Source organism: Epinephelus lanceolatus, chromosome 20 (genome assembly GCF_041903045.1).
Source record: "Epinephelus lanceolatus isolate andai-2023 chromosome 20, ASM4190304v1, whole genome shotgun sequence".
NCBI classification, from domain to species: Eukaryota; Metazoa; Chordata; class Actinopteri; order Perciformes; family Serranidae; genus Epinephelus; species Epinephelus lanceolatus.
The window spans coordinates 4,387,986-4,411,374 of NC_135753.1; the positions used below are offsets into that span (position 1 = coordinate 4,387,986).

General features: G+C 40.8%; 2 protein-coding genes across 2 annotated transcripts in view; both read right to left on the reverse strand.

Moving 5' to 3' along the window:
- The window catches only part of eci2 (enoyl-CoA delta isomerase 2), a 102,821-nt gene that overhangs the window by 58,304 nt on the left and 21,128 nt on the right, over positions 1–23,389 (reverse strand). Inside the window, exons 4-6 of the mRNA XM_033638973.2 lie at positions 17,463–17,561; positions 15,781–15,972; positions 13,471–13,540 (exon numbers count right to left, since the gene is read on the reverse strand). Of these exons, the coding sequence (XP_033494864.1) occupies positions 13,471–13,540; positions 15,781–15,972; positions 17,463–17,561 (361 nt within the window). The remainder of the gene's footprint in view (positions 1–13,470; positions 13,541–15,780; positions 15,973–17,462; positions 17,562–23,389) is intronic.
- LOC117264756 (uncharacterized) lies at positions 5,311–13,464 on the reverse strand. The gene is made up of 4 exons (XM_033638977.2): positions 11,874–13,464; positions 11,372–11,486; positions 7,223–7,524; positions 5,311–7,084 (listed from the first exon to the last, which is right to left on the reverse strand). The coding sequence occupies exons 1-3, from the start codon at positions 12,387–12,389 to the stop codon at positions 7,235–7,237; spliced, it is 921 nt and encodes a 306-aa protein (XP_033494868.2). The 5' UTR covers positions 12,390–13,464; the 3' UTR covers positions 5,311–7,084; positions 7,223–7,234.

Genomic DNA, 23,389 nt, shown 5'->3' on the forward strand with positions numbered 1-23,389 from the left:
GCTGTGATTCGGTCATAGGCACGAGGCCGATGTGCAGGTAACCATAGCAACCATAGTGCCTCACTAAAGACACACACCCACATTCACACATACAAACACACACACGCTGCACAAATCTAAATTGGCTACAACAATTATCATTATTATTATTATTATTGTAGGTATAAAATATACATATACATATACATCCAATATCTATCATTAATCTTCTAACTGGTCAATCACTGCAGTCTAAGGTCAGTTTTTTTCAGACCAGAGGCAGTTTAAAGATGAAATAACATTGCATTTTAACCAAAATTATGTCTCATATTAGTTATTTCACTAGTAAGAAGCTGTGTAATACGTGGGATAACGTAAAGTGAGCTGGTTATTATGGATAGAACCCGGACGCGGAGCGGAGGGCTTCTATTTGTCCTGTCGGGGTTTATTTCACTATTTAACAACCTGCTCACTCGATATTATCCCTTATGTACACCTTACCTGTGAAAAGTGATTCCATGGGATCTGGTTTGTATGTTCCGCTCATTTGAACATCCATAAGCAGCACAAAAGTCAGTCTTCTAACTGAAAAAGATGCCAGTCTGCTGAAAACATTAAGTAGAATTTGTATTTGGGTAGTAAAACTGGCATTTTTAAAATGTCCAAGCATCCTGTGTCATAGCTACATGTGTGACGTTTTTAACAAATCAAACCGTTTGGAAATCAGTGGAAAATTCAGTGAATAATTCTACTTTCAGATTGCGGAGTACCTCTTTCCTCCATAGATGTACATGCACTACCGCCTCTGCTAGCCCTGTACCAAGATGGTGGCGCTTTAGGCACGCCCCTCCACAGTCAATGCGGCGTCTATGTATATATGTCTATGTTCGGAATGAGTGTATCTCTCTGCTGGTATGCTCAGATTGACGATTGGACCCACGGTTTGGGAATTCAAGGGAGGAGTCATCTCATTACTCGTCATAACAACAATATGAGTGTTTTCCATCTCTCACATATGACTACAGCCTTTATTACTGATAATACTGTTGCTACTTTTGTGATTATGACTGTTAAATACATATTGTAACGTACTGTAATCTTATACACACACATAGTGCTCAGTAATTGTAGCACATGTAGTACGCAGCATGACAAGTGACTTACTTATCAGACGAGTCAACCACACAAACACATAAACAAAACCACACAATCACACACTCCCCAGCAGCCACCTCCCATGGCACAGGGGGTTCATTTCTTCAGCAGTTTCGATTTCAGAAGCCATCAACGTTCCACTTCCAAATCATGATGTCTGCCTTTTCCTTGGTAAATTTACTACTCAGACTACAGTACATCTTGGGCAGAGTACACATACGTAAAAGAAAATAAAAAACTTGTTTTATCGACATTTCTACTATTACGAATAATTCGCACTGCCTTCGTGAGCTGAAGGCCAAAACGGCGAGACTCCGAGGTCCCGCCCAATGCTGCTAGCATCTTTAATTTAAATTGAGTCTAGTAGGATCACTGATGGTGACTTTGGGACTGTTTCTGGGAAAACACGGTCCAAGTTGAAAAATACAGAAGTCAGCCTGTAATCCTTTTTTTTCCTTCTTCATTAAAGTGTGTAGCCTACCTTGTGTTCTTATTGCCCTTCTGTGCTCTGCATTTAACAATAAACAAGTATTTAATCAAACTAATAATATCATAACTATGAATCTTATTTTTAAAGCACTAAAATCAGGATAAATGAAGTAATTTGCACACACTCACAAAAAAGGGCTCTAATACTTCATATCCCACTGTTGAGCCACCCTAAATCACTTCAGGGGAAACCATTGCAACAGCCCTAGTGTGAAAAATTATTCATTAGGTACATTAAGTTCATGACATTAAGGATTTACTAATTAAAAAGTCACTTCATTCATTTTTGAAAAGGCTTTTGATCAAAGAAATGAGAGTACATCTAAAATGTTTAGAATATTTTAATTTTGGTGCCTCTTTGGTAAATTGGGTTAAGGTGTTATATAATAATCCATAAACAATGGCTATCTTTCACAAAGTTTTTCATTATCTAGGGGAGTCAGACAGGGTTGCCCCCATCCCCATATTTATTCTTACTGGTAATAGAAATATTAGCGATAAAAATTAAAAATAACACAAATATTAAAGGTTTAGATAGTTATGGACAAGAATCAAATATTTCATTATATGCAGATGATACAAGTTTCTTTCTGTCACCGAAAGGCAACTATTTGAATGTATTATTTTGCGATTAGGTTCTTTACATGGTTCTACATTTATAATAACTTCCAATTCAACACTAATATGGTCAGATGGATCAATAGATGTACTTGGTATTCATATTCCAAAACAGATGGATGAACTTGTTAAATCTAATTTTGAACGCAAGCTTCAAAAAATGGAGAAGATCTTGTGTCCATGGAAATTGACAACATTGTCCTTGTTTGTCTCCCTTGTCAGTTCATTGTGTACTTCTCAGTATACTCATAAGCTATGAGTTGAAATCTGCTCCAGTTTATTGAGCCCAAATCATGTATGAAGTTGTCAAAATGAATGTGAACTCTAATACATTTTGGAGGAAGACAAGGGGCTTTAATCTTCCATACACAAAAGATCGCAGAGTGATCAGTAAAGCAATCACATAAAACACCAGAATTTGAAATTCTGTCTAGACAAGTGACAAGGATCCGGTCTAATAAGGACTGGCATGGACTCTGGTGGGCTCATCGATTAACTGACTTAATTTTCTGCTTTTAAGCAGGTTTTTATCAATTGACAAAGAATGATCAAGTCAACTGATGTTGAAGTCACCTAAGATAATTATTTCACCAGGGTTCCTAAAAGATGTAAGAGTAGATAATATGCATCTAGTTGAATCAGGATGGACAGGGGGAGGTCTATAAATACTACGAATAATAAGATGCTTATTTTTATTATTTATTATTTTAATTTAGTTATTTTAGTTTTAACTTAACAAAAAGGGATTCAAAAAATGACGGGATTGCATTAGGAATGGTAAGTTCAGAAACAAAATGTGAGGAAGCATATATAGCCACACCTCCTCCTCTTGTACTTCTGTCTGCTCTGTATAATCTACAATTTTCAAGTTTGATGTCATTGTCATTTATTTTACTGTGCAACCATGTCTCTGAGAAGGTAAGTACATCAGGTTTGTAACCCAAAACTCTAATTAAATATTTTTTTGGGAGAAGGCTCCGTATATTCAAATGCATCATTTTTAAACCTTTAACTGTATCAGTTACGAGTCAAGCGAATGAAAGTACTGATAGGGTAGAGTGAGACAGGGAAAGTATCTGGGAGAGGAGGGTAGGAGAGCCATAGCGCATACATACATACACACACACACACACACACACACACACACACACAAAACAGAGAAAAGACAAAAGCAAAATCAAGCTGCATCATAAAACTAAGCAGGTCATAGAAAGACTGCGTGCTCTTACTTTGACATGCGGAAATTACATCATCAGCTGGGTGATCACGTGCTATCCAAAAATGGCCGAGTGATACGAGTGCATTTTTGTTTGGATCGGCAGAAAGTTTGTTTCAAAACTCTGTGTGTGTAAAAAGCAAATCCACACACGTAGAACTGAGATCCGCAAATGTTTTTTCGATTCACAAATAAAAACTGAGTTCACAAATGCCTGTTCCAATGTTTTAAATGTTAGGAAGATATTCAAAATGCTTTTCATTTATTTGCAAATTAATTTAATGTATTCACATATATTCTTTGTATTTGTGGAAGGTGTTTTATATTTTCAGATTACACATTTACACACAGGTTGTTGATCTGTTCACACACATAATTATGAAACAAATCTATTTCCATATAAAAATCGCGGTAAAAATCGTGTAATGTGAACTAGCCTTAACTCGCCAAGGAAAATCTCAGCATCTTCAGGGGAGCAAAAAAGTTTACCACTGTGGACCACTCTCAGCATACAGGGAAAGATCATGGAGTATTTCAAATCCATATCCATATATTACTGTATGTCTATGTCAGTGGTCTTGTGTAATTTGTATTTGTTTTGTTTAAATAAATTCATTAAAAAAAAGAAAAAAAAAAGAAAAACATTCAGTTTATAACTTCTCACTTAGAGATATAGAACATCGATAACTGCCTGAAGCATTTACTGATGTTATATTTGTTTTTCATAAGATTGTTTTTTTGGCATTTTGCCTTCGTTGGATATGATAGTCCAAGTCGGAAAGGGAAGAATGAGGGGGGAGATGACATGCAGCACAGGGTCGCAGGCTGGAATCAAAACCATGGCCGCTGTGACAAAGACGTAGCCTTTGTATACGGGACGCCTGTTCCACCCACTAAGCCATTTTCAGCCATTACTGTCTACTGTCTAAAGACATTTTAAGACTTGCTACGCCCTTTTTTGGGGGCCTTTGAACAAGCAAATTACAAAGAAGGAAAGGTATCGATGACAGTGACCGCATGGGAGGAATTAGACTTTTATGTCAGTTCTGTTGGAGTCAAAGGGGCGGGCACTGCAAATCACATTTTAACCCATCATATCTTTGTTGTTTCAACTTTGACAGAAAAATCCTTCCATCAGATTAAAAAAACACACATTAAATGATGCTTACTGATGTTTTTTATCTAAATGTTTGCATTTGTTTTCCTTGTTATTGGTCTCCAAACAGATCATGGCTCAATCCAGCAGATGCATCTCAGCCTCTGCTGGTCAATGTACTGCTGTACCGCTATATTTGATATTAACATCATCCAAATCTGCATCTTCATCTACAAAGCAATGTCATGTACTACTAGGCCTGTCGCGAAATGCAATAAGTTGGTTAACTGCACGGTAAATTTAAAGGGAGACGGTAACTTTTCCGGCCGCGATTAATTGCCATATTCATGCGTGTTTATTTTCCTCGTCTCTCTCCACCAAAGAGACTGGACGACAAGAGCATTCACTGCCGTGCATCATCTGGCAGCCAGGTGAGTTGGTTCATTAGCGTAATGAACGGAGGGAAATCTCTTGTCATCGAGAGTCTTTGTCTCTGTGGGGGAGGCGGGGCTATGGGCCACACACACACACACACACACACACACACACACTGCGATCTTCGTGAGGGGGAGACGAGGCGGAGAAAAAAAGAGAAGAGTTGAGCTAAGAGAAAGACATGGAACTTGTTCCTAAACCAAATGCCACGGCATTTATTTATTTATATTATATATATATATATATATATATATATAATTTATATATCGTTTTTGGTTGGGGGTTTTTCAAGTGCAATTTTTGATAAGAGACCGAGAGTCCATTTTATTGTTTTTGGTTGTTTGATTTTTTTTTTCTATTACAGTGCACTTTTTGTTAACAGGGACTGAGAGTCTTTTTTTGTATTTATAAGGTCTTTATTTATCTATTTTGGTAGTTTTACATGTTATTTCTGATATTCAAATTTTCTTTTTTTGCATTCCTAAATATTATCGTTAAATAAATGTTTAAGGGTGTACTTGTATTATTATGCCTTTATTATCATTATAGAAGTTTAAAAGATGGTCTCAAAACAGCAAAATTACAACAATAAAAATGGTCTTAAAAGCACAATATTACGCAATATTATCGCTTATCGCAATAATTTCTGACGCAATTAATCGCCCAGCAAAGTTTGTTATCGTGACAGGCCTATGTACTACCAAATCAATTTCAACAATACTTTCGCATAAATTCAAGTTTCCATTTGCACGCAACAAGATAAGCAGGTCACCTGCACCGACCCCGTTGCAATACCACTGGAGGGCAGTATACCATCAAATACAGAGGGATTTTGTTGTGGAATGAACATCACCAACTGGCTGACAGCTCTTCTTCCTTGGCAATACTCAAAAAGAAACTATTATTGAAGTTAACAGAACATATAATTTTTTTCCCCTTTATTTATTTAGTGTTATCATTATTATTATTATTACTACTATTACTACTATTATTTATTTATTTTTTAATTCTATGCCAATATTATTTCTTTTCTTTGCTTAAATTATTGTTAGGTCAAGGTGAGGTCACTCTATAAGCCTTTCGGGTTTCCGACCTCACCTGCACATTTCCTTATCTTCCTCTCTACCAAGAGAGATATGTATATGTATTTGTTTTGTTTTATACTTATATGTGCAAATAAATAAAAGTCTAAAAAGTCTAAAAGTCTGAGATTCAAAACCAGACTCCACTGAGTAAAACAGTGATTTAACATCTCTGAACACTGGAGGTGATGGTCTACTGCTGCCTCGATCAGTTAGTTAGCTTGTGTTATTGTGTGACTTAAGTGTTTTAAAGGGTTAGTCCAGATTCACCCAATAGGTCACACAATAACACAAACTAACTAACTGATCAAGGCAGCAGTAGACAGGGTTCCTACAAGTCAAATTTAAGACTTTTGGAGACCTTTTTAGACCTCTTTGAATAGAATTTAGACCTACTCGCGACACCATATGATAGCTTTTTGTCATCCTCGAGGTGATGAAATTAGGGATTTCACTGCCATACAGACAAAAAAGTCTGAATGATAATAAATATAAAATAATTAAGTCCCAAAATTAATCAAAAGTGAATTTATTAAAGTAGAAAACAGTCATTTCATATGAACACAGTCACAAAAGCTCAGTTCAGATCAAAGCCAGAGCAATCAAACCTGGTTGATAAGAAAACTGAACTAGTCCCGAACAACAAAAAAGTCACTTCATCTTTCTGAGCTCTGCTCCATTTGCCTCTATCTCCTTCTCAATGATCTCAAGCTCAGCCAACTTCTCCTCGCTGCCCTTTCGCAGGATATTTGACTTGGAGATGAGCTCGGCCAGCTTCGTGCCAGACTTGGCCTCTGCCTCTTCTACTGACTTATCAGCCTCTCTGGCCAGACCTTGACACACCTCTAGGATGGTTTTCTTTCTCGTTCTTAGTTTCTCGAAGTTGTCCTCTGCAGCCTTTCTCTTCTGAGCCTGCGCTTCTAACTCCTTCTTCCTTCTCTCCTCTGAAATGTAGTCACAGTACCTGGTCCTAGCTCCTTCCACAGGCTTCAGGAGCTCCTTAGTGAGTGGCACCTGTCAGGGAAATTCATGTAATTGTATTATAAAACATTGCATTGCTTTTAAAACTAATAGATCACTTAAAGCTCTCTACCGCTGTGCCTGTTGACAGTTTTTTTTAATAAATGAAGAAACTTGATGAAATTAACACACCTTAGTAACACCTCAGTGTAGAGCGACATAGTTGCACACAAGCCGCCGAGCAACAACAGTGTCCTCCATTATGTTGGTTGTCTCCACCTCTTTGTTCACCGATAAGCCTCTCTCGACAGACAGTTGACCATGAGACAAGATGAGCAGCTTCTGGCAAAAAGCCCAGAGGTCAGGGTAGGGCTTGCTGAGGACATCACACAAGAAGACGTCCACTCTCTTTCGCATGGGTTGGAAAGAGTGGAACTCCTCACTTTTCCCCTCAAGGGACAGGAGAACAGTGAACTGCTCCAGTATAACATCACCTATCACAAAACATATAAAGAAAGGTGAGAAAAATAACATAAATCAGTACATCAACAATCAGACATGTATTGGTCATTATTGAGACCTGCAAACTCTGTAGTGAAAAAGGTGGCAACATACAAAACTAAAACCCTCTTGATTCACTGAAACTACCCTGGTTGAAATAAAAGTTTACTGTTGACTTGGTGACCTGCATGTAGTCCTCCCTCCTCGCTGGCACATTGTTTAACTATGTGTGCATTGCCTTCAAAAACATTGTACAGTGAAATGTTTTTGATGGCTTCCATGACATGTCCATGACAAGACTGAAAAATAGAAATACAAATTAAAAATTAAATAATTAGAATTAGAATAAAAGTTTCAGTTAACACAACAGCAATGTACAGAGTTGTACAGTGGGTTGTCGGTGGGGGGAACCATGTGCACAGATAAAATTTACATTATGGTTGTACTTAGTTTTACTGAATTTTTATTATATTTTTCTCAACTACTAATGGATACTTCTGTTAAGAGAAGAGTTAATTCAAGAGAGGAGCTTTTTTCGTTGAAACGGAGCAAGTCTGTGAGACACCATCCTTTTCCAGCCGAGATTAATAGGTGTTTTCGTGGTTGCCATGCTGGTGCAAAGGTGAAGGCTTGGAAATGGAGATATAAGCCCTTTCTGCCATCAGTCATCATGGGAAATGTCAACTGTCTGCCCAACAAGAGTGATGAACTGGAGATATTGGTGAAGACTCAGAAAGTATACCGTGAGTGCAGTTTCATGTGTTTTACGGAAACGTGGTTGAATCAAAACATCTCAGACTCCAACGTGGATCTACCTGGCTTCACTCTCATACAATCGGACAAAGACTCTAAAGCTAGTGGCAAGAAAAAAGGTGGGGGCCTGGCTTTATTTGTGAACCAGAGATGGTGCAGTCCTGCGCATATTACTGTCAAGGAGAAGATGTTGTCCAGATATTTAACTTTTGGCAGTTGGTATGAGGCCACATTATGTACCAAGAGAATTCAGTCATATCATAACAATACTTGTGTACATCCCACCCAAGGCAACTGCTGAAGTTCCATGTGAAGTTCTCCATGAACTCGTTGCTAGGATACAGACTAAACATCCTGAGGCACTATTGATAGTATCAGGAGACTTCAACCATGTTTCCCTCTCCTCTCACCTGACTGGATTTACACAGTTTGTTAAATGTCCAACTAGAGAAAATAAAACCCTTGATCTGCTGTATGTCAATGTCAAGGAAGCTTACAGAGCCTTTGCCTTACCACCACTGGGCAGGTCAGATCACAGCTTGGTTCTTCTGCAGACATGTTACAAACCCCGTGTGTGGAGGCAGTCTGCAACTAAACTCACAGTCAGGAAATGGACACCAGAGGCTACTGAGGCTCTAAGAGACTGCTTTGAATGCACAGACTGGGATGTGCTGCTGGAAACAGAGGAGAATATCATGGACATTGATAGACAGGTTGACTGCTTTACTGATTACATCAACTTCTGTAGAGACACAGTCATACCTACAAAGACTGTACGCTGTTTCCACAATAACAAACCTTGGATTACCAGTGACATAAAGGCAATCCTCAATGAGAAGAAGGCAGCTTTTAGAGATGGTGACAAAGCACGGCTCAAACAAGTGCAACATGAGTTGAAGAAGAGACTTAAGATGGCAAAGGTGGAATACAAAAAGAAATTGGAGAGGAATCTACAACACAGCAACATCCGTGAAATGTGGAGAGGAGTCAACACCATCTCTGGTTACAACAACAAGAAAAGACAGCCAGTGGTGGGTGATGCAGAAAGAGCTGATGAACTCAATCAGTTCTTCAACAGATTCAATACGGCAGCCACTCCCACTTCCAATGCTTCTCCTCCTCCTCCTCCTCCTCCTCCTCCTCCTCCCTGGAGGACCTGGGGGTGAGGTTGGAGCTGGGAAGACTTTGCTCTGGGAAGGCTGCTGGCCCAGATGGTGTGTGTCCAAGGCTCTGCAAAGACTGTGCTGCCCAACTGTGTCAACCTCTCCACAAGATCTTCAACCTCTGTCTACAGTCGGGGCGGGTCCCGGCACTGTGGAAGACTTCCTGTGTTGTGCCGGTACCAAAAATTAAATGTCTAGCTGAACTTAATGACTTCAGACCAGTAGCCCTCACTTCGCACATCATGAAGACCTTGGAGTGGCTGATTCTACGCCTACTGAGACCCAACCCCCTGCAGTTTGCATACAAACAACACATTGGAGTGAACGATGCTGTTCTCTAGATGCTTCACCGTGCCCTAGCTCATCTGGAGGAACCTGGCGCTTATGTGAGAATCATGTTCTTTGATTTTCAAGCGCGTTCAACACCATCCAACCCAACATACAAATACAAATACAACTACATTGAAATACAACTCTGAGCCCTGCCACATCCAGAAATACTCGGACGACACTGCTATTGTGGCGTGTATCAGGAATGGGCAGGAGTCTGAATATAGGGACCTGATAAAAGCCTTCAGTGACTTGAGTCACAAGAACTGTCTCCTCCTGAACACCTCAAAGACCAAGGAAATGATCATAGATTTCCGCAGGTCCAAGCCCCCTCTTCAGCCAGTGAATACCTGTGGGGTGGACATCGAGGTGGCGCCAAGCTAAAGGTATCTAGGTGTACACCTGGATAATAAGTTGGACTGGTCCCTAAACACAGACGCTCTCTACAAAAAGGGGCAGAGCCGCCTCTATTTCTTGAGGAAGCTCAGATCTCTCGACATCTGTAGTAAGATGCTGCAGATGTTTTACCAGTCTGTGGTGTCAAGTGTGTTGTTTTATGCTGCAGTCTGCTGGGGAGGAAGCATCAGACACAAAGATGCAAGGCGGCTGGACAAACTAGTCAAAAGAGCTGGCTCTGTGATTGGAGTCAGGTTGGACACACTGACGGAGGTGGTGGAGAGATGCACACTGAAGATGTTAGAGGCCATCATGAACAACCCAGATCATCCACTCTACAACACCTTGATGGACCAAAAAAACTGTGGTGGACGGCTCCTCTCTCTTCGATGCAGGACGGAGAGATACAGAAGATCCTATATACCAACAGCCATCATGCTCTATAATTCTTTGACATATAATAGATGAGCTGACAGATAATTGAATTTCCCATTAGGGATGAATGAAGTTATTCTTATTCTTATTATTCTTAAACACCCCTTTTCTGATGATGTCATACTGGCAGCAAACTGCTCCACTGCTCCCAGGTGGAATTGATAACATTAATTGTGGCCCCATCACTGGAATGGCTGTGTCACACTAAATGGAAGAGGTGCATTCATTAATTTGATCAATTACATCTCTGTTTCCAGGCAGCTAGTACATTGTTTGTAAACAGTGAAAGGGGTCTATTGGGTTTAACAGCAGAGGTGTGGAGATCATGATCAGACTGCAAATCAATATTTACAGCAAAAATACGCAAAGGGGGATTATGAATGTAGTACAGACTTATTATATCTTCAGCAGTCTGTCCAGCTCCCATGCCACAAAGCCACACTTGAAGGCACTGTGAAGTGTGTGAAGACCACAGCTCCCCACAGCCACCAGCTACTTACCTGTCATTGAAATTCATATAACTTTATTAGAAAACGTATATAACCATATCAGTTTAAAACCCTTCTCTGCTGTGTCTGTAGGAAAGTGACATATGGTATAACAGGACATGATGTGACTGTTGAGAGATAGAAGAGTTGGAGGCTGTCCTTTCTCTTCCCTAGTGGTCCAGGGCTTTGGCCATAGGCTTTAGGGAAATGAGTTGTGTGTTTGTGTGATAAATAATCATGAAGACACTTTATATAGTAATGATTCTAAAACACACCTCCATGGAGATGAGCCTGCTCCTCCTGGAGAAGGTTGAAGAATTTCCAATTTACACTGGGACCATCCATCGACACAGAGACCAGGCTCCTTAGATGGAGCTGGTTAATACACTCCTGAAACACAAAAAGTGTTCAGCATTACAAATGAAAACAACAAGGGTTGCAGGATGAACAAATGTGTAGTCTAATACTCAATTGCAGCTACAGGAAGGGTGACTGAGAATATTCAAATGGCTGTGATAATTGCAATATTGGCTACGTACCAACACGCATTTCAAATGTACTCAAACACTCATTCCTATGAAGCTGAAAATGAATATACATGTTGATAGTATGTTCACAGATGAGACAAGTAGGCTAAGTTAACGTTAGCCTACAATAGGCCCACTGATATAAAGTTAGCTGGGATACTACAGCTAGTGGCATTCTAGAAAAATGTTTAGCTACCAAATGGAACAGATAAATAATTGATTTGCATTAGCTACTTACTCTGACACTCACCAGCAAGTCCTGCGCGGTTGCATGTCCCATGAACTGGGACCCCAGGTACCTCGACTGGACTTCCCCCTCATCCCAGAAACCAACATGTATGTCCAGCTGCTTGGTCTTGGTCACCTGGTTCAAACTTTCATCAAACATAACAACGAACAGTCCGTTGTTGACTTTCGCGACGAGATCCCTCTTGATGTATTCTGCCAAACCGAACTTTGTGATATAAGCCGTCTTATCACCACCACATGCAAATGTTTTCGCGATGTCGGAATTGGGGGACATGTGGGCAAAAAGCTTCCCTATGCCTTCGTTGCTGTTATAGTACTGGTGTTTAACTACGGTTTCCAGCGTCCACACCACTTGTGCCACCAGTGTTGGCGTGGATCCCAGCGCAAGGTCGATTCTTTCTTGAGTAGCGGGAGGCCGAGTAGAGGTACCGGGAGGCTGGGTAGCGGTAGCGGGTGGCTGGGAGGTTGGAGGCGGAGCCGGTGCTGCAGGCACTGGGTCCCCCGAAGGAGGAAGCATGGAGGAGAGTTGTCTGGTGTGTTGCAGACCTCTTATTTGGGTCTCATGTTTCGAGGACTTCGCATGCGATTCCAGAGCCTTTACCCCTAATGTTCCGAGTTGAATATTTGTTTTGCACAAAGTGCAACGGGCTTCGTGCGGATTCCCATCCGCTGCTTTTAACCAGGACCTACACGCTCTTTAATCTAACCACAGCTCATTAAACCTACACTTGCCCATGGCTTCTCAAATTACATAGCGAGCATGGAAACTCAAAACAAAGTGAAGTTAGAAGCTCTTAAATGGAGCAAACGACAGTCTACGTTCAACCAACTCAAACTAAACGCATATTTACCACGGCGCAGCGTAGGCTAGCCGTGGTCAGGGAGTCACTTGATTCTGCAGCAAGCAGGAATGCTGGCTAGCTAAGCAAGTGCCGCGAGAACACTAAACATTTTTAACACAATAGAGAGCTAATCTCATTTTTAAGACCAACACCTAATTTTTTAGACCTAATAACCAAAATTAAAAAAATTAAAAATTAAAAAATTGGATTGTTGGATTTAAGACTTTTTAACACCAGCGCGGGAACCATGAGTAGACCAGCAGCTCCTGTGTTCAGCGAGTTAAAATTACTGTTTTTCTTAATTGAATCTGGTGGCTTTGCAGACAGCATGGATGAGGAACTGAAGCAGTTAACGGCTTCCCCGCTAGAATGGGCTGTCTGATGAAAAGGTAAAGCATTGAAAAACTGTCTCAACTTAGCCTACAACTAAACTGATAGAGATTTTTTTTGGAGGGGTGTCAAAAATAGATTTTGTTGCTGTTCACATCCACAGCGGTACATTGCTGAGCTTCAATGTTGGAATCCAGCTTGCTTTTCCGAACTGGGAGCATGTTGACTGATATCCACTGCATTAAATAAACTGTCTATGGATAAGTGTCCTATACAAACCCACTTCAAAAATTCAAATTATTCCTTTAAAATACATACTGCATCAGACCAAACACACTATTTGCAGTTGTGATGGTTTTTACCTTTGCAAAAACTCAACATAGTCCTTTAGTGTGTGTGTGTGTGTGTGTGTGTGTGAGTGTGTACCAGTAAAAACAGTGATGACTGAGTCGTCTTTAGCTGCCTGCTGCAGAGCTGCAATAATTTCATTGTACATCTGAAAGAAAAGAGAAAGTTAAGAATTAACCTCTATCGTGTTTCCCCTTAATTGTCAAGCAAAAAGAAATCTGAATTAGACGTGTTTCCATCAACTGGTTTGGAGTAAATAAACTCGGCTACAGAAAGTGTTTTTTGGTAAAAAAGTTGGCAGTAGAGGCTATGGTTTACACGTTGCTTGTAATCCACAGATAAACTTGAAGCTTGTGGCTCGCTACATGGTAGAAGAAATGCTGCCATCGTCTACGGTGGAGTCTAAAAAAAGGTGGAGGAGGACTTGCTGACAGACAGGTCACACTCAGAACTTGCATTATGCCTGGTACACACTACACAACTTTTCTGCCTGTTCTTAAAGTCACTATGTCACATCACATGATTGTGGAGTCACAAAATCGTGCTGTGACTTGGCCGACAGACATGACACACTACACGATGGTACTCACCAATTATCCCCGGTCGTCTTTCACGACGTGTGTGAGGTCATCGAGTTATTCTTGTCCTTTTTTATTACTTTTACTATTATTTCAGTTACTGTGTCTGTTCATGTGCCAGCCGACATGTTGTTGTAGTCACCTAAAAGTGTCAGCAGATGGCAGGAGCTACATTTGAAGTACCGTATGTAAACATTCAAGCTACTGTATCCCCCACAACCAAGTTCCTACAAATGTTTCAGAATAAAAGCCTATTTAGAAAATGGAGGAATTCTCTCAGCCAAGGTTATAAGGGGCTTTTAATTTGAAAGAAATTCAGGAAGGGTTGAGTTTGAAATGACAGCACAATATGTTAACTTTATAAAGACAACAGGAACAGATAAAAAGTAAAAATATAAAGATATAGAGGGATTAATAAATAATGGACCGTCTATAATGTAGTTTGTTTCAAATGAAGCTGGGAGCCTCTGCAGTTGTGGTGAGTAAAAGCCTCTATTTGTTAATGCTATTACTGTATGTCCGTCTCCATTATGAGGACATAACATTGTTTGCTAGCTTGATGCTAATGACAGTACTCAGCGGGTTAACAAAGTGCCTCTGCTGTTTCACACCATCATTTCCCCCTTTTACTCTGTGTGGTAACATCCCTAGAGGAAATATTAAAAACGCTGGGGTGTTGTTGTCATACAGTTGTCAGCAGCAGATCGTTCTGTGTTTCTACTGGTCAAAGTGACGGCTGTGATGGGAGAATTGGATCTCAGTGAAGGGCAAGTGGTCCATAACTTTAATTTTGGAGACAAAAAATGTAGGCTAAGCGCACTGTGGTCCATTGCCCAATAGGAAATGTAGAATACTCAAAAGTACTTTAAAAGTACTTGAGTTACTTTACTCAGGGGGTAATGCAGTAAAGTACTTTGATTACTTTTAAAGTAACCCTTACCCAACTCTGTATTACACTTATCTTAACTGATGAAAAGCCGCTAATAAAGTTTGGCTAATTCAGTAATAAACATATTTTAATACCTATAGAGTCTTAAAAATAAATGCTCCCTGTTATTTTGTTTTGTACAAACTTTTATTGTGAAGCACCAAAATACGGAAATGTTGAGTTTTCGAACAGCAACTTCAAATATGGCTGATGGTGAACATAAACAGTAAAATAAAGCAGATATGTAAGTAAAAACAGGACACAGGAGAGAAACTAAACTCCAAACTATAGAGATTCAGTTAGAAGCTACGTAAGTACTGAGAGCTGAACACACAGAGACTTTTTTAAAACGCCTTTCTCTCTGGTCTCCTGCAGACAGAGGTGTGTAGAGTCTCACAACATACATGGTGGTTGGGTGTTGGCTGCGGTCAAGACGCCACCGGTACCTGCTTGAGTGGCGGTCCTGCTTTTGGACCTACTCCGGACATCTCCGGGCATCGAAACTGATAACAGTCAAGCCATGCCGGCACAGCATGGCTTAACTGGACGCCACTAAAAAGCTAAAGTTGCCAAATTAGAAGAAATCCCCACAAGGCTTCAGATATTGCGTTCCTGAGACTTAGATGGAAAAAGTCACATTGACCTTGACTTTTCACTGCCAAAATATAATCAGTTCATGTTTGAGTTCAAGTGGATATTTGTGCCAAATTTAAAGAAATTCCCCAGGGTGTTCTTGAAATATTGCGTTCACAAGAATGGGTAGGACAGACAGATGGACAACCCAAAAACGTAATACCTCTGGCCACAGCTATCGCTAGTGTGGAGGGATAAAAAAAAAACATTTTAGATTTCCTGTTTCTTCCTAATGTGCATAAAACACACCTCAGTGGTGATGGCATTTTTCTTGGTCGGCCGGTTCAGTTTAATGGTGGTGATGTCATCCACTGTGGTGACCAATAGTGTCTCATACGTCGTCCTGCTCCCAGCAAGCTGTGCAGCCACCTGGGCGGAGCTTCCACCTTCTGCTGCCACCAGGGAGCCAATCAGGTCGCAGTACTGCTGTCTAGCTTCATCCTGAGTGACACAAAGAGAGGAGGTGAATTTAACTGTTTGTTTAAGACGTGTTGTTTTACTTTGTACAGTTCTGAGGTACTTGTACTTTACTTTCCTTTTTACTGTTCTTTTTACTGCACTACATTTATCTGACAGCTTTAGTTACTAATACAAATATAATCAATAGATTATATATTATCATAGCTCAATCTACCCAGCAGTATAAATAGTCAATAAAATGGGCTCCATATTTACAAGCTGCAACATTAAACTGATCAACATATTAATGCATTAATAATTATAATCCAATAATATCATATATATTATACTGAATAATAAGTACTCTAAGTATATTTTGATACTGATACTTTTACTTCAGTAACATTTTGAATGCAGGACTTTTACTTAAAACAAACAGAGTATTTCTAACTGTAGTATTAGTATTGATATGCCGCAGCGGTGCCTGGACAGCGTGACGTGTGTGGTTGTGCTGCTGCCGTGGTCCTGCCAGATGCCTCCTGCTGCTGCTGCCATCATTAGTCATTAGTCATACTTCTACTGTTATTATACACATATGACTATTGTCACACAAGTATACTGTCAGATATTAATACATACTTTCAACATATTGTACCACAGTAGCCAGAACTATAACTATAATATTATTACTTTCATTAATGTTGTTGTAAGCTACTGTCATTACCTGCATCTCTCTCTCTCTCTCTCTCTCTCTCTCTCTCTCTCTCTCTCTCTGTCTCATTGTGTCATATGGATTACTGTTAATTTATTATGCTGATCTGTTCTGTACGACATCTATTGCACGTCTGTCCGTCCTGGAAGAGGGATCCCTCCTCAGTTGCTCTTCCTGAGGTTTCTACCGTTTTTTTTCCCCGTTAAAGGGGGTTTTTTTGGGGGAGTTTTTCCTTATCCGCTGTGAGGGTCTTAAGGACAGAGGGATGTCGTATGCTGTAAAGCCCTGTGAGGCAAATTGTGATTTGTGATATTGGGCTTTATAAATAAAATTGATTGATTGATTGATTGATATGACAAGAGTACATCCTCCACCTCTGGCTGATTGGCAGCAGCTGGCAGTCTTTTCTTCAACTCTTCCTCTCGGCAACACTTAAAACAGATGTACGAACCAAATACAGCAGAATATGTTTCTATGCACTTGCTATTCCTAAAGAAAAGCATCACTAACAAAACTCCACAAACACTACATTTACAACAACGTCACAACACCGGTGGAAAGCTTTTAACAGCATCAACAGCAGGAAATAGTAACACTGCTCTGACATAACTGTAAAGGGATAAACAAAAGGTAAAATTAGGTGGATATCTGAAAGTACATACAGGGCTGGGGAGTGAAACTGAAGTCCAAATGCACAAACAGAGCTTTTAGTGTCAGTCAATCATCCATATTTGATTACAGTTCCACCAGTTTAACTTAGCAGTAGAAGAATCTGAAGGATTTTAGTTTCCTCTCTTTGTTTCACCTGGAGCAGGTGTACCTGTGAAATGGAGCCCAGAGATTTCCATGCGTCCCATTTGACCTTGTTAACGAAGTCCAGCATGCCTGGTTTGGGGGTGATGCAGGGACCCTGAGTGGCCTGCAGGAGAAGAAGGATCAATAAGTATGTTACACACACACACACACACACATATATATATCTATATATATATATATATATATATATATACGTATATACATATATACATATATATATATATATATATATACATATATACATATATATATATATATACATATATATATATATATATATATATATATATATATATATATATATATATATATATATATGTATATATATATATATATATATATATATATATATATATATATATATATATATATATATATATATACGGTACAGGCCAAAAGTTTGGACACACCTTCTCATTCAATGCGTTTTCTTCATTTTCATGACTGTTTACATTGTAGATTCTCACTGAAGGCATCAAAACTATGAATGAACACATGTGGAGTTATGTACTTAACAAAAAAAGGTGAAATAACTGAAAACATGTTTTATATTCTAGTTTCTTCAAAATAGCCACCCTTTGCTCTGATTACTGCTTTGCACACTCCTGGCATTCTCTCAATGAGCTTCAAGAGGTAGTCACCTGAAATGGTTTCCACTTCACAGGTGTGCCTTATCAGGGTTAATTAGTGGAATTTCTTGCTTTATCAATGGGGTTGGGACCATCAGTTGTGTTGTGCAGAAGTCAGGTTAATACACAGCCGACAGCCCTATTGGACAACTGTTAAAATTCATATTATGGCAAGAACCAATCAGCTAACTAAAGAAAAACCAGTGGCCATCATTACTTTAAGAAATGAAGGTCAGTCAGTCCGGAAAAATTGCAAAAACTTTAAATGTGTCCCCAAGTGGAGTCGCAAAAACCATCAAGCGCTACAACGAAACTGGCACACATGAGGACCGACCCAGGAAAGGAAGACCAAGAGTCACCTCTGCTTCTGAGGATAAGTTCATCCGAGTCACCAGCCTCAGAAATCGCAAGTTAACAGCAGCTCAGATCAGAGACCAGATGAATGCCACACAGAGTTCTAGCAGCAGACCCATCTCTAGAACAACTGTTAAGAGGAGACTGCGCCAATCAGGCCTTCATGGTCAAATAGCTGCTAGGAAACCACTGCTAAGGAGAGGCAACAAGCAGAAGAGATTTGTTTGGGCCAAGAAACACAAGGAATGGACATTAGACCAGTGGAAATCTGTGCTTTGGTCTGATGAGTCCAAATTTGAGATCTTTGGTTCCAACCGCCGTGTCTTTGTAAGACGCAGAAAAGGTGAACGGATGGATTCCACATGCCTGGTTCCCACTGTGAAGCATGGAGGAGGAGGTGTGATGGTGTGGGGGTGTTTTGCTGGTGACACTGTTGGGGATTTATTCAAAATTGAAGGCACACTGAACCAGCATGGCTACCACAGCATCCTGCAGCGACATGCCATCCCATCCGGTTTGCGTTTAGTTGGACGATCATTTATTTTTCAACAGGACAATGACCCCAAACACACCTCCAGGCTGTGTAAGGGCTATTTGACCAAGAAGGAGAGCGATGGAGTGCTGCAGCAGATGACCTGGCCTCCACAGTCACCGGACCTGAACCCAATCGAGATGGTTTGGGGTGAGCTGGACCGCAGAGTGAAGGCAAAGGGGCCAACAAGTGCTAAACACCTCTGGGAACTCCTTCAAGACTGTTGGAAAACCATTTCAGGTGACTACCTCTTGAAGCTCATCGAGAGAATGCCAAGAGTGTGCAAAGCAGTAATCAGAGCAAAGGGTGGCTATTTTGAAGAAACTAGAATATAAAACATGTTTTCAGTTATTTCACCTTTTTTTGTTAAGTACATAACTCCACATGTGTTCATTCATAGTTTTGATGCCTTCAGTGAGAATCTACAATGTAAACAGTCATGAAAATAAAGAAAACGCATTGAATGAGAAGGTGTGTCCAAACTTTTGGCCTGTACTGTACACACACATATATATATATATACACTGTGTGCTTTCTAAAGCACAACTTGACAGTTGATAACCAGCATGGCAGTGAAGACAAGGATCAAAGGCCTGAAGTCACGCAAGCTGTCGACGTGAAGGAAGAATTGACTGGAAACTCTTCACCATGGCAAAGGAAACCCTTGGGAAAACAGTCAATCAACCTGAAGCAAGAGAGAACCTTAGCTAAAACTGCCTTCACCAAGCAAGCGAACTACCTGAGCAAAGCTGCAGATAGCATGATCAAGCATGAACGACAAGAAGAGTTCAGCAAGCTCACTTACCTGGCAAGGCATGTCAGCGATACAAATTATGAATACAGGGCTGGCCTACTGGCAGACTTTGAAACTGAAACTGATGAGGGTGAAGAAGTCAAGCTCGACAAGCACCAGCAAGATGAGCTTGAAAAGACAATGACAGAGTGTGACGTAAAACTTGATGAATTCCGGAAAGCAGTCCAATCCAACCTCTGGCCAAGATATGGTGAAGATGAGGTAAACTCTGCAATCCAAGAAGCAGGAATAGCCTGTGAAAGAGCTCATGCAAAGCCCATCACTGCTATCTATAGAGACGGCTATGAACTGCAGCTGGAAGGAGCAAAAAGGCTTGTCCAAGATGCAGTGCAAGCCTGAAAGACTGGGAAAAGTGGATCCCACATGATCAGACAGCACGCCTGGAAGGCAGAGTAAAGGACCTGAGAGCACTCGGCAACAACCTTGAAGCCAGGAGGGCAGAACTGACCTATGACTAAGCCACGCCCCCCTCCACTCACTCGGACAAAATATCAACATTCAGTGACCGCCGTTATGGCAGGTGTCACAGTACACGGCATTTCGCAGGAGGCAATTGATGATTTTTGGAGACACAACGATCAAATTTTGGTGCATCAAAGTACCACTGAAGTTAAGGTTTTTGGCTCAGAATATGAGAAAAGGGTAACGGCCTTTTTACCATCTTTACCAAGAGTGTCTCTCCGTTAGTTTGGTGCTACAGTATTTGCATTGAATCATTCAGCATAACGTTTGCCAACCTTTGTTATCTCTGTGATTACAGATAAGTTAATGAAGCTAAGCCCCAGAAGTTAACGTTAGTTTAACTAGAGCCCTTTGGACAACAGCTAACAATGATGTACGATCACCAAAGTACAAAATCTAGAACAAAATATGCTAATGTACTCCCAGCAAACAAGGTGACATGATGAACAATGCAGCTAGGAGCTAACGTTAGGCTAACTTTAGCTAATGTTAGCTAGGGATGTTAAAGATAACTTATATTTATATTTATATATTTCTTTCCAGCAAAGTGACAATATGTTGCCTCAAACACGATGTTGACTTACCTTAGAACAGATGTAGACATCCTTGTTAATCTTACTCACGTTGAGTTGATGTTGTGGTCTACTGCACAACTTTATCCAAAGGAGAAACTTTTCTTGGTTGAGATGTGGTTTAGGAAAGGGTAAAAAATACACCCCGTCACCCAGCCTCTCAAAATAACTTGTGTCAGACTTGCATGTACCCCATGCACACCGTCTGACCATTTTTAAACTTCAAATCTCAGAAAAAGCTCATAAAACCAAACGAAACTTACTTTCTGTAATGCATTTCAATGGACGTCTAGGCAGAGAATGTCCGAGTGTATGGAAATGGCTATACGCACTGTGATTGGCTCATCGCATTTGAGGGCGGGGCTTAGCCATAGGTCAATTCCTCACTGTACAAAGAATTGTAGAGGGGGAAAGAAGAGGAAGAGAGACTCAACCTATGCCAGTTCCCCAACCAGTGGTGAGAATAAAGCCAACAGGTCTACCCAAATTCACTGGGTTTAAGAGGACTTTCCACAGATGGAAGAGAGACTGGGAGAACCTGCAAAGGCAGGGAGAGCCGATCGGCTCAGTGGAAGTAAAGAAGTTCCAACTCCTTGACAGTGTGGACGAGAGAATATGCAGAGACCTGCACCTGTCAACATACAACAGTGCTGAAGACATGTTCAGAGTACTTGAAAACAGGTATGGAAACAAGTCGACAATTGCCTTGGAAATAATTGAGGACCTGGAGAAAATCCCTCCTTTAAAGTCACACCAGCCAAGGAAGGTAACGGACTTAATCCAAACTGTAGAAAAGCCCCTGAATGACCTCACCGAGCTTAAAAGCACCGGAGCTATCAAGAATCCCCTGGTGATCAAATCCATTGAGAGCAAACTGTCAGACAATATGAAGAGAGACTGGCTCACATTCATGGTCAATCCAAGAAACAGTGTCACACCAGACAATCACTTTGACAGCCTTCTTACAGTCTTAAAGACTCAAGAGGACATTCTAGAAAAACTAGATCAACTGGGTGTAAGTGAAAAATCTATAAAGAAACCTACTTACCTGGAGAAGAAGTATGTCTCCACAAAGTCCACAAGGAAAGGAGGATGTGTTGTCTGTGGAGATTAAAGGCACCGTGAAAAGATTTTCTTTTGCAAGCGGTTCAAAGAACTAAAGCCTGCCGAGGAGCTAAATGCTGTTGAAAAGCTGGGAGCATGCAAAAGATGCCTTGTATGTCATGCAGAATATGATGAATGTATGGACACTTACCTGTGCAGGAACAGAGATTGAAAGAGAGGAAGCTCCTCAGACCACCATTTCTTTCTTCGCCTGAAAGGAGACTTCAAAAGGAAAGAATCTGAGAAAGTGGGAAAACCCAGCACCAGAAGGCAAACACTCACAGAGGAGCAAGAGAAATTAATATTTGAGCTCACCCCAGGAAAACTTTCACCAACATGGCTGCAAAATCACACTGCACTGAAAAGAACCTACCTGGAGTGATGGACTCAAACACATGCGAGTTACCAGTTATTCTTATGCTTCTGGAAGTAACTACGAATGCAGGACAGAAAACTGGGACTCTCATTGACTTGGCATCAGATACCAACTACATCACTCACAGTGCTGCCAGAAGACTTAATCTATGAAGTGAAAGATCACGCTTGTTGTCCATGGAGTCTGAGGCATGGCCATGAAGGTAAAGACCAAAAGATACTTACTCAAGGTGAGAGTCAAGACACCTAGAGACACGGAGAGAGCTCATGAGCTTATCTGCTATGGCTTGGATGAAATTGCAAAAGTGCACAGAGTAATCAAACCGCAACAACTCAAGAGGTTCTTCCCTGACACCAACCTGGAAGACTTTCACAGACCAGAGCACATTGAGCTTCTCATCAGCCACCGTGAAGGAAGACTCACTCCACAAAGAGTAAAGGTAGTAGGAGATCTTGTCCTTTGGGAAAGCCCATTAGGAAATACAGTTGGCGGAGCACATCCAGACCTCTGCTAAGTAGTGGACATGGCTCTGCACAATTCTGAGACTCACTTTGCTCGATCGCTGAGAACCACAGCAGTGAAGTATCAAGAAATTGCTGAGATGCAAGAATTCAAAGCTGAAACCAAAAGCACAGTTGCTGGCAGAGAGTTCTTAGACTGGTGGAGATGGGACAGCATCGGAGCAGCCTGCAAACCCAAGTGTGGAGGATGCCGGTGCGGTAACTGTCAACCAGGAGGCAAAGACATGACTCTGAGTGAGGAAAGAGCACTGGAGATTATCAGACAAGGTCTCACCTATGTCAAAACAGATGCTAACAGTCATGAGCCTCACTGGGACACAAAATATCCCTGGATTGAAGATCCAAGTTCCCTGCACAACAACAGGAGTAAAGTGGAGGCCACTTTTCTGAGAACAGAGAGACAGCTCAAGAAAGAACCGGAGTGGTATGTGGCATACACAATTCAAGTCCATGAGATGGTGGACAGAAAAGCAGCAAAGAAACTCACCAAAGGGACCATTGCCGACTGGAAAGGCCCAGTATGGTACATCAGCCACTTGGTGGCGCCAAACCCACACTCCGTCACAA

Bases quoted from the DNA above. Each gene is read 5' to 3' on its own strand.
- LOC117264756 (XM_033638977.2), bottom strand. From the start codon at position 12,389: ATGCTTCCTCCTTCGGGGGACCCAGTGCCTGCAGCACCGGCTCCGCCT. The intron at 11,487-11,873 runs GTGAGTGTCAGA...TTTGTGTTTCAG, and splicing joins CAACCGCGCAGGACTTGCTG to GAGTGTATTAACCAGCTCCA. The intron at 7,525-11,371 runs GTGTGTTTTAGA...GTTTTGTGATAG, and splicing joins GCAGGCTCATCTCCATGGAG to GTGATGTTATACTGGAGCAG.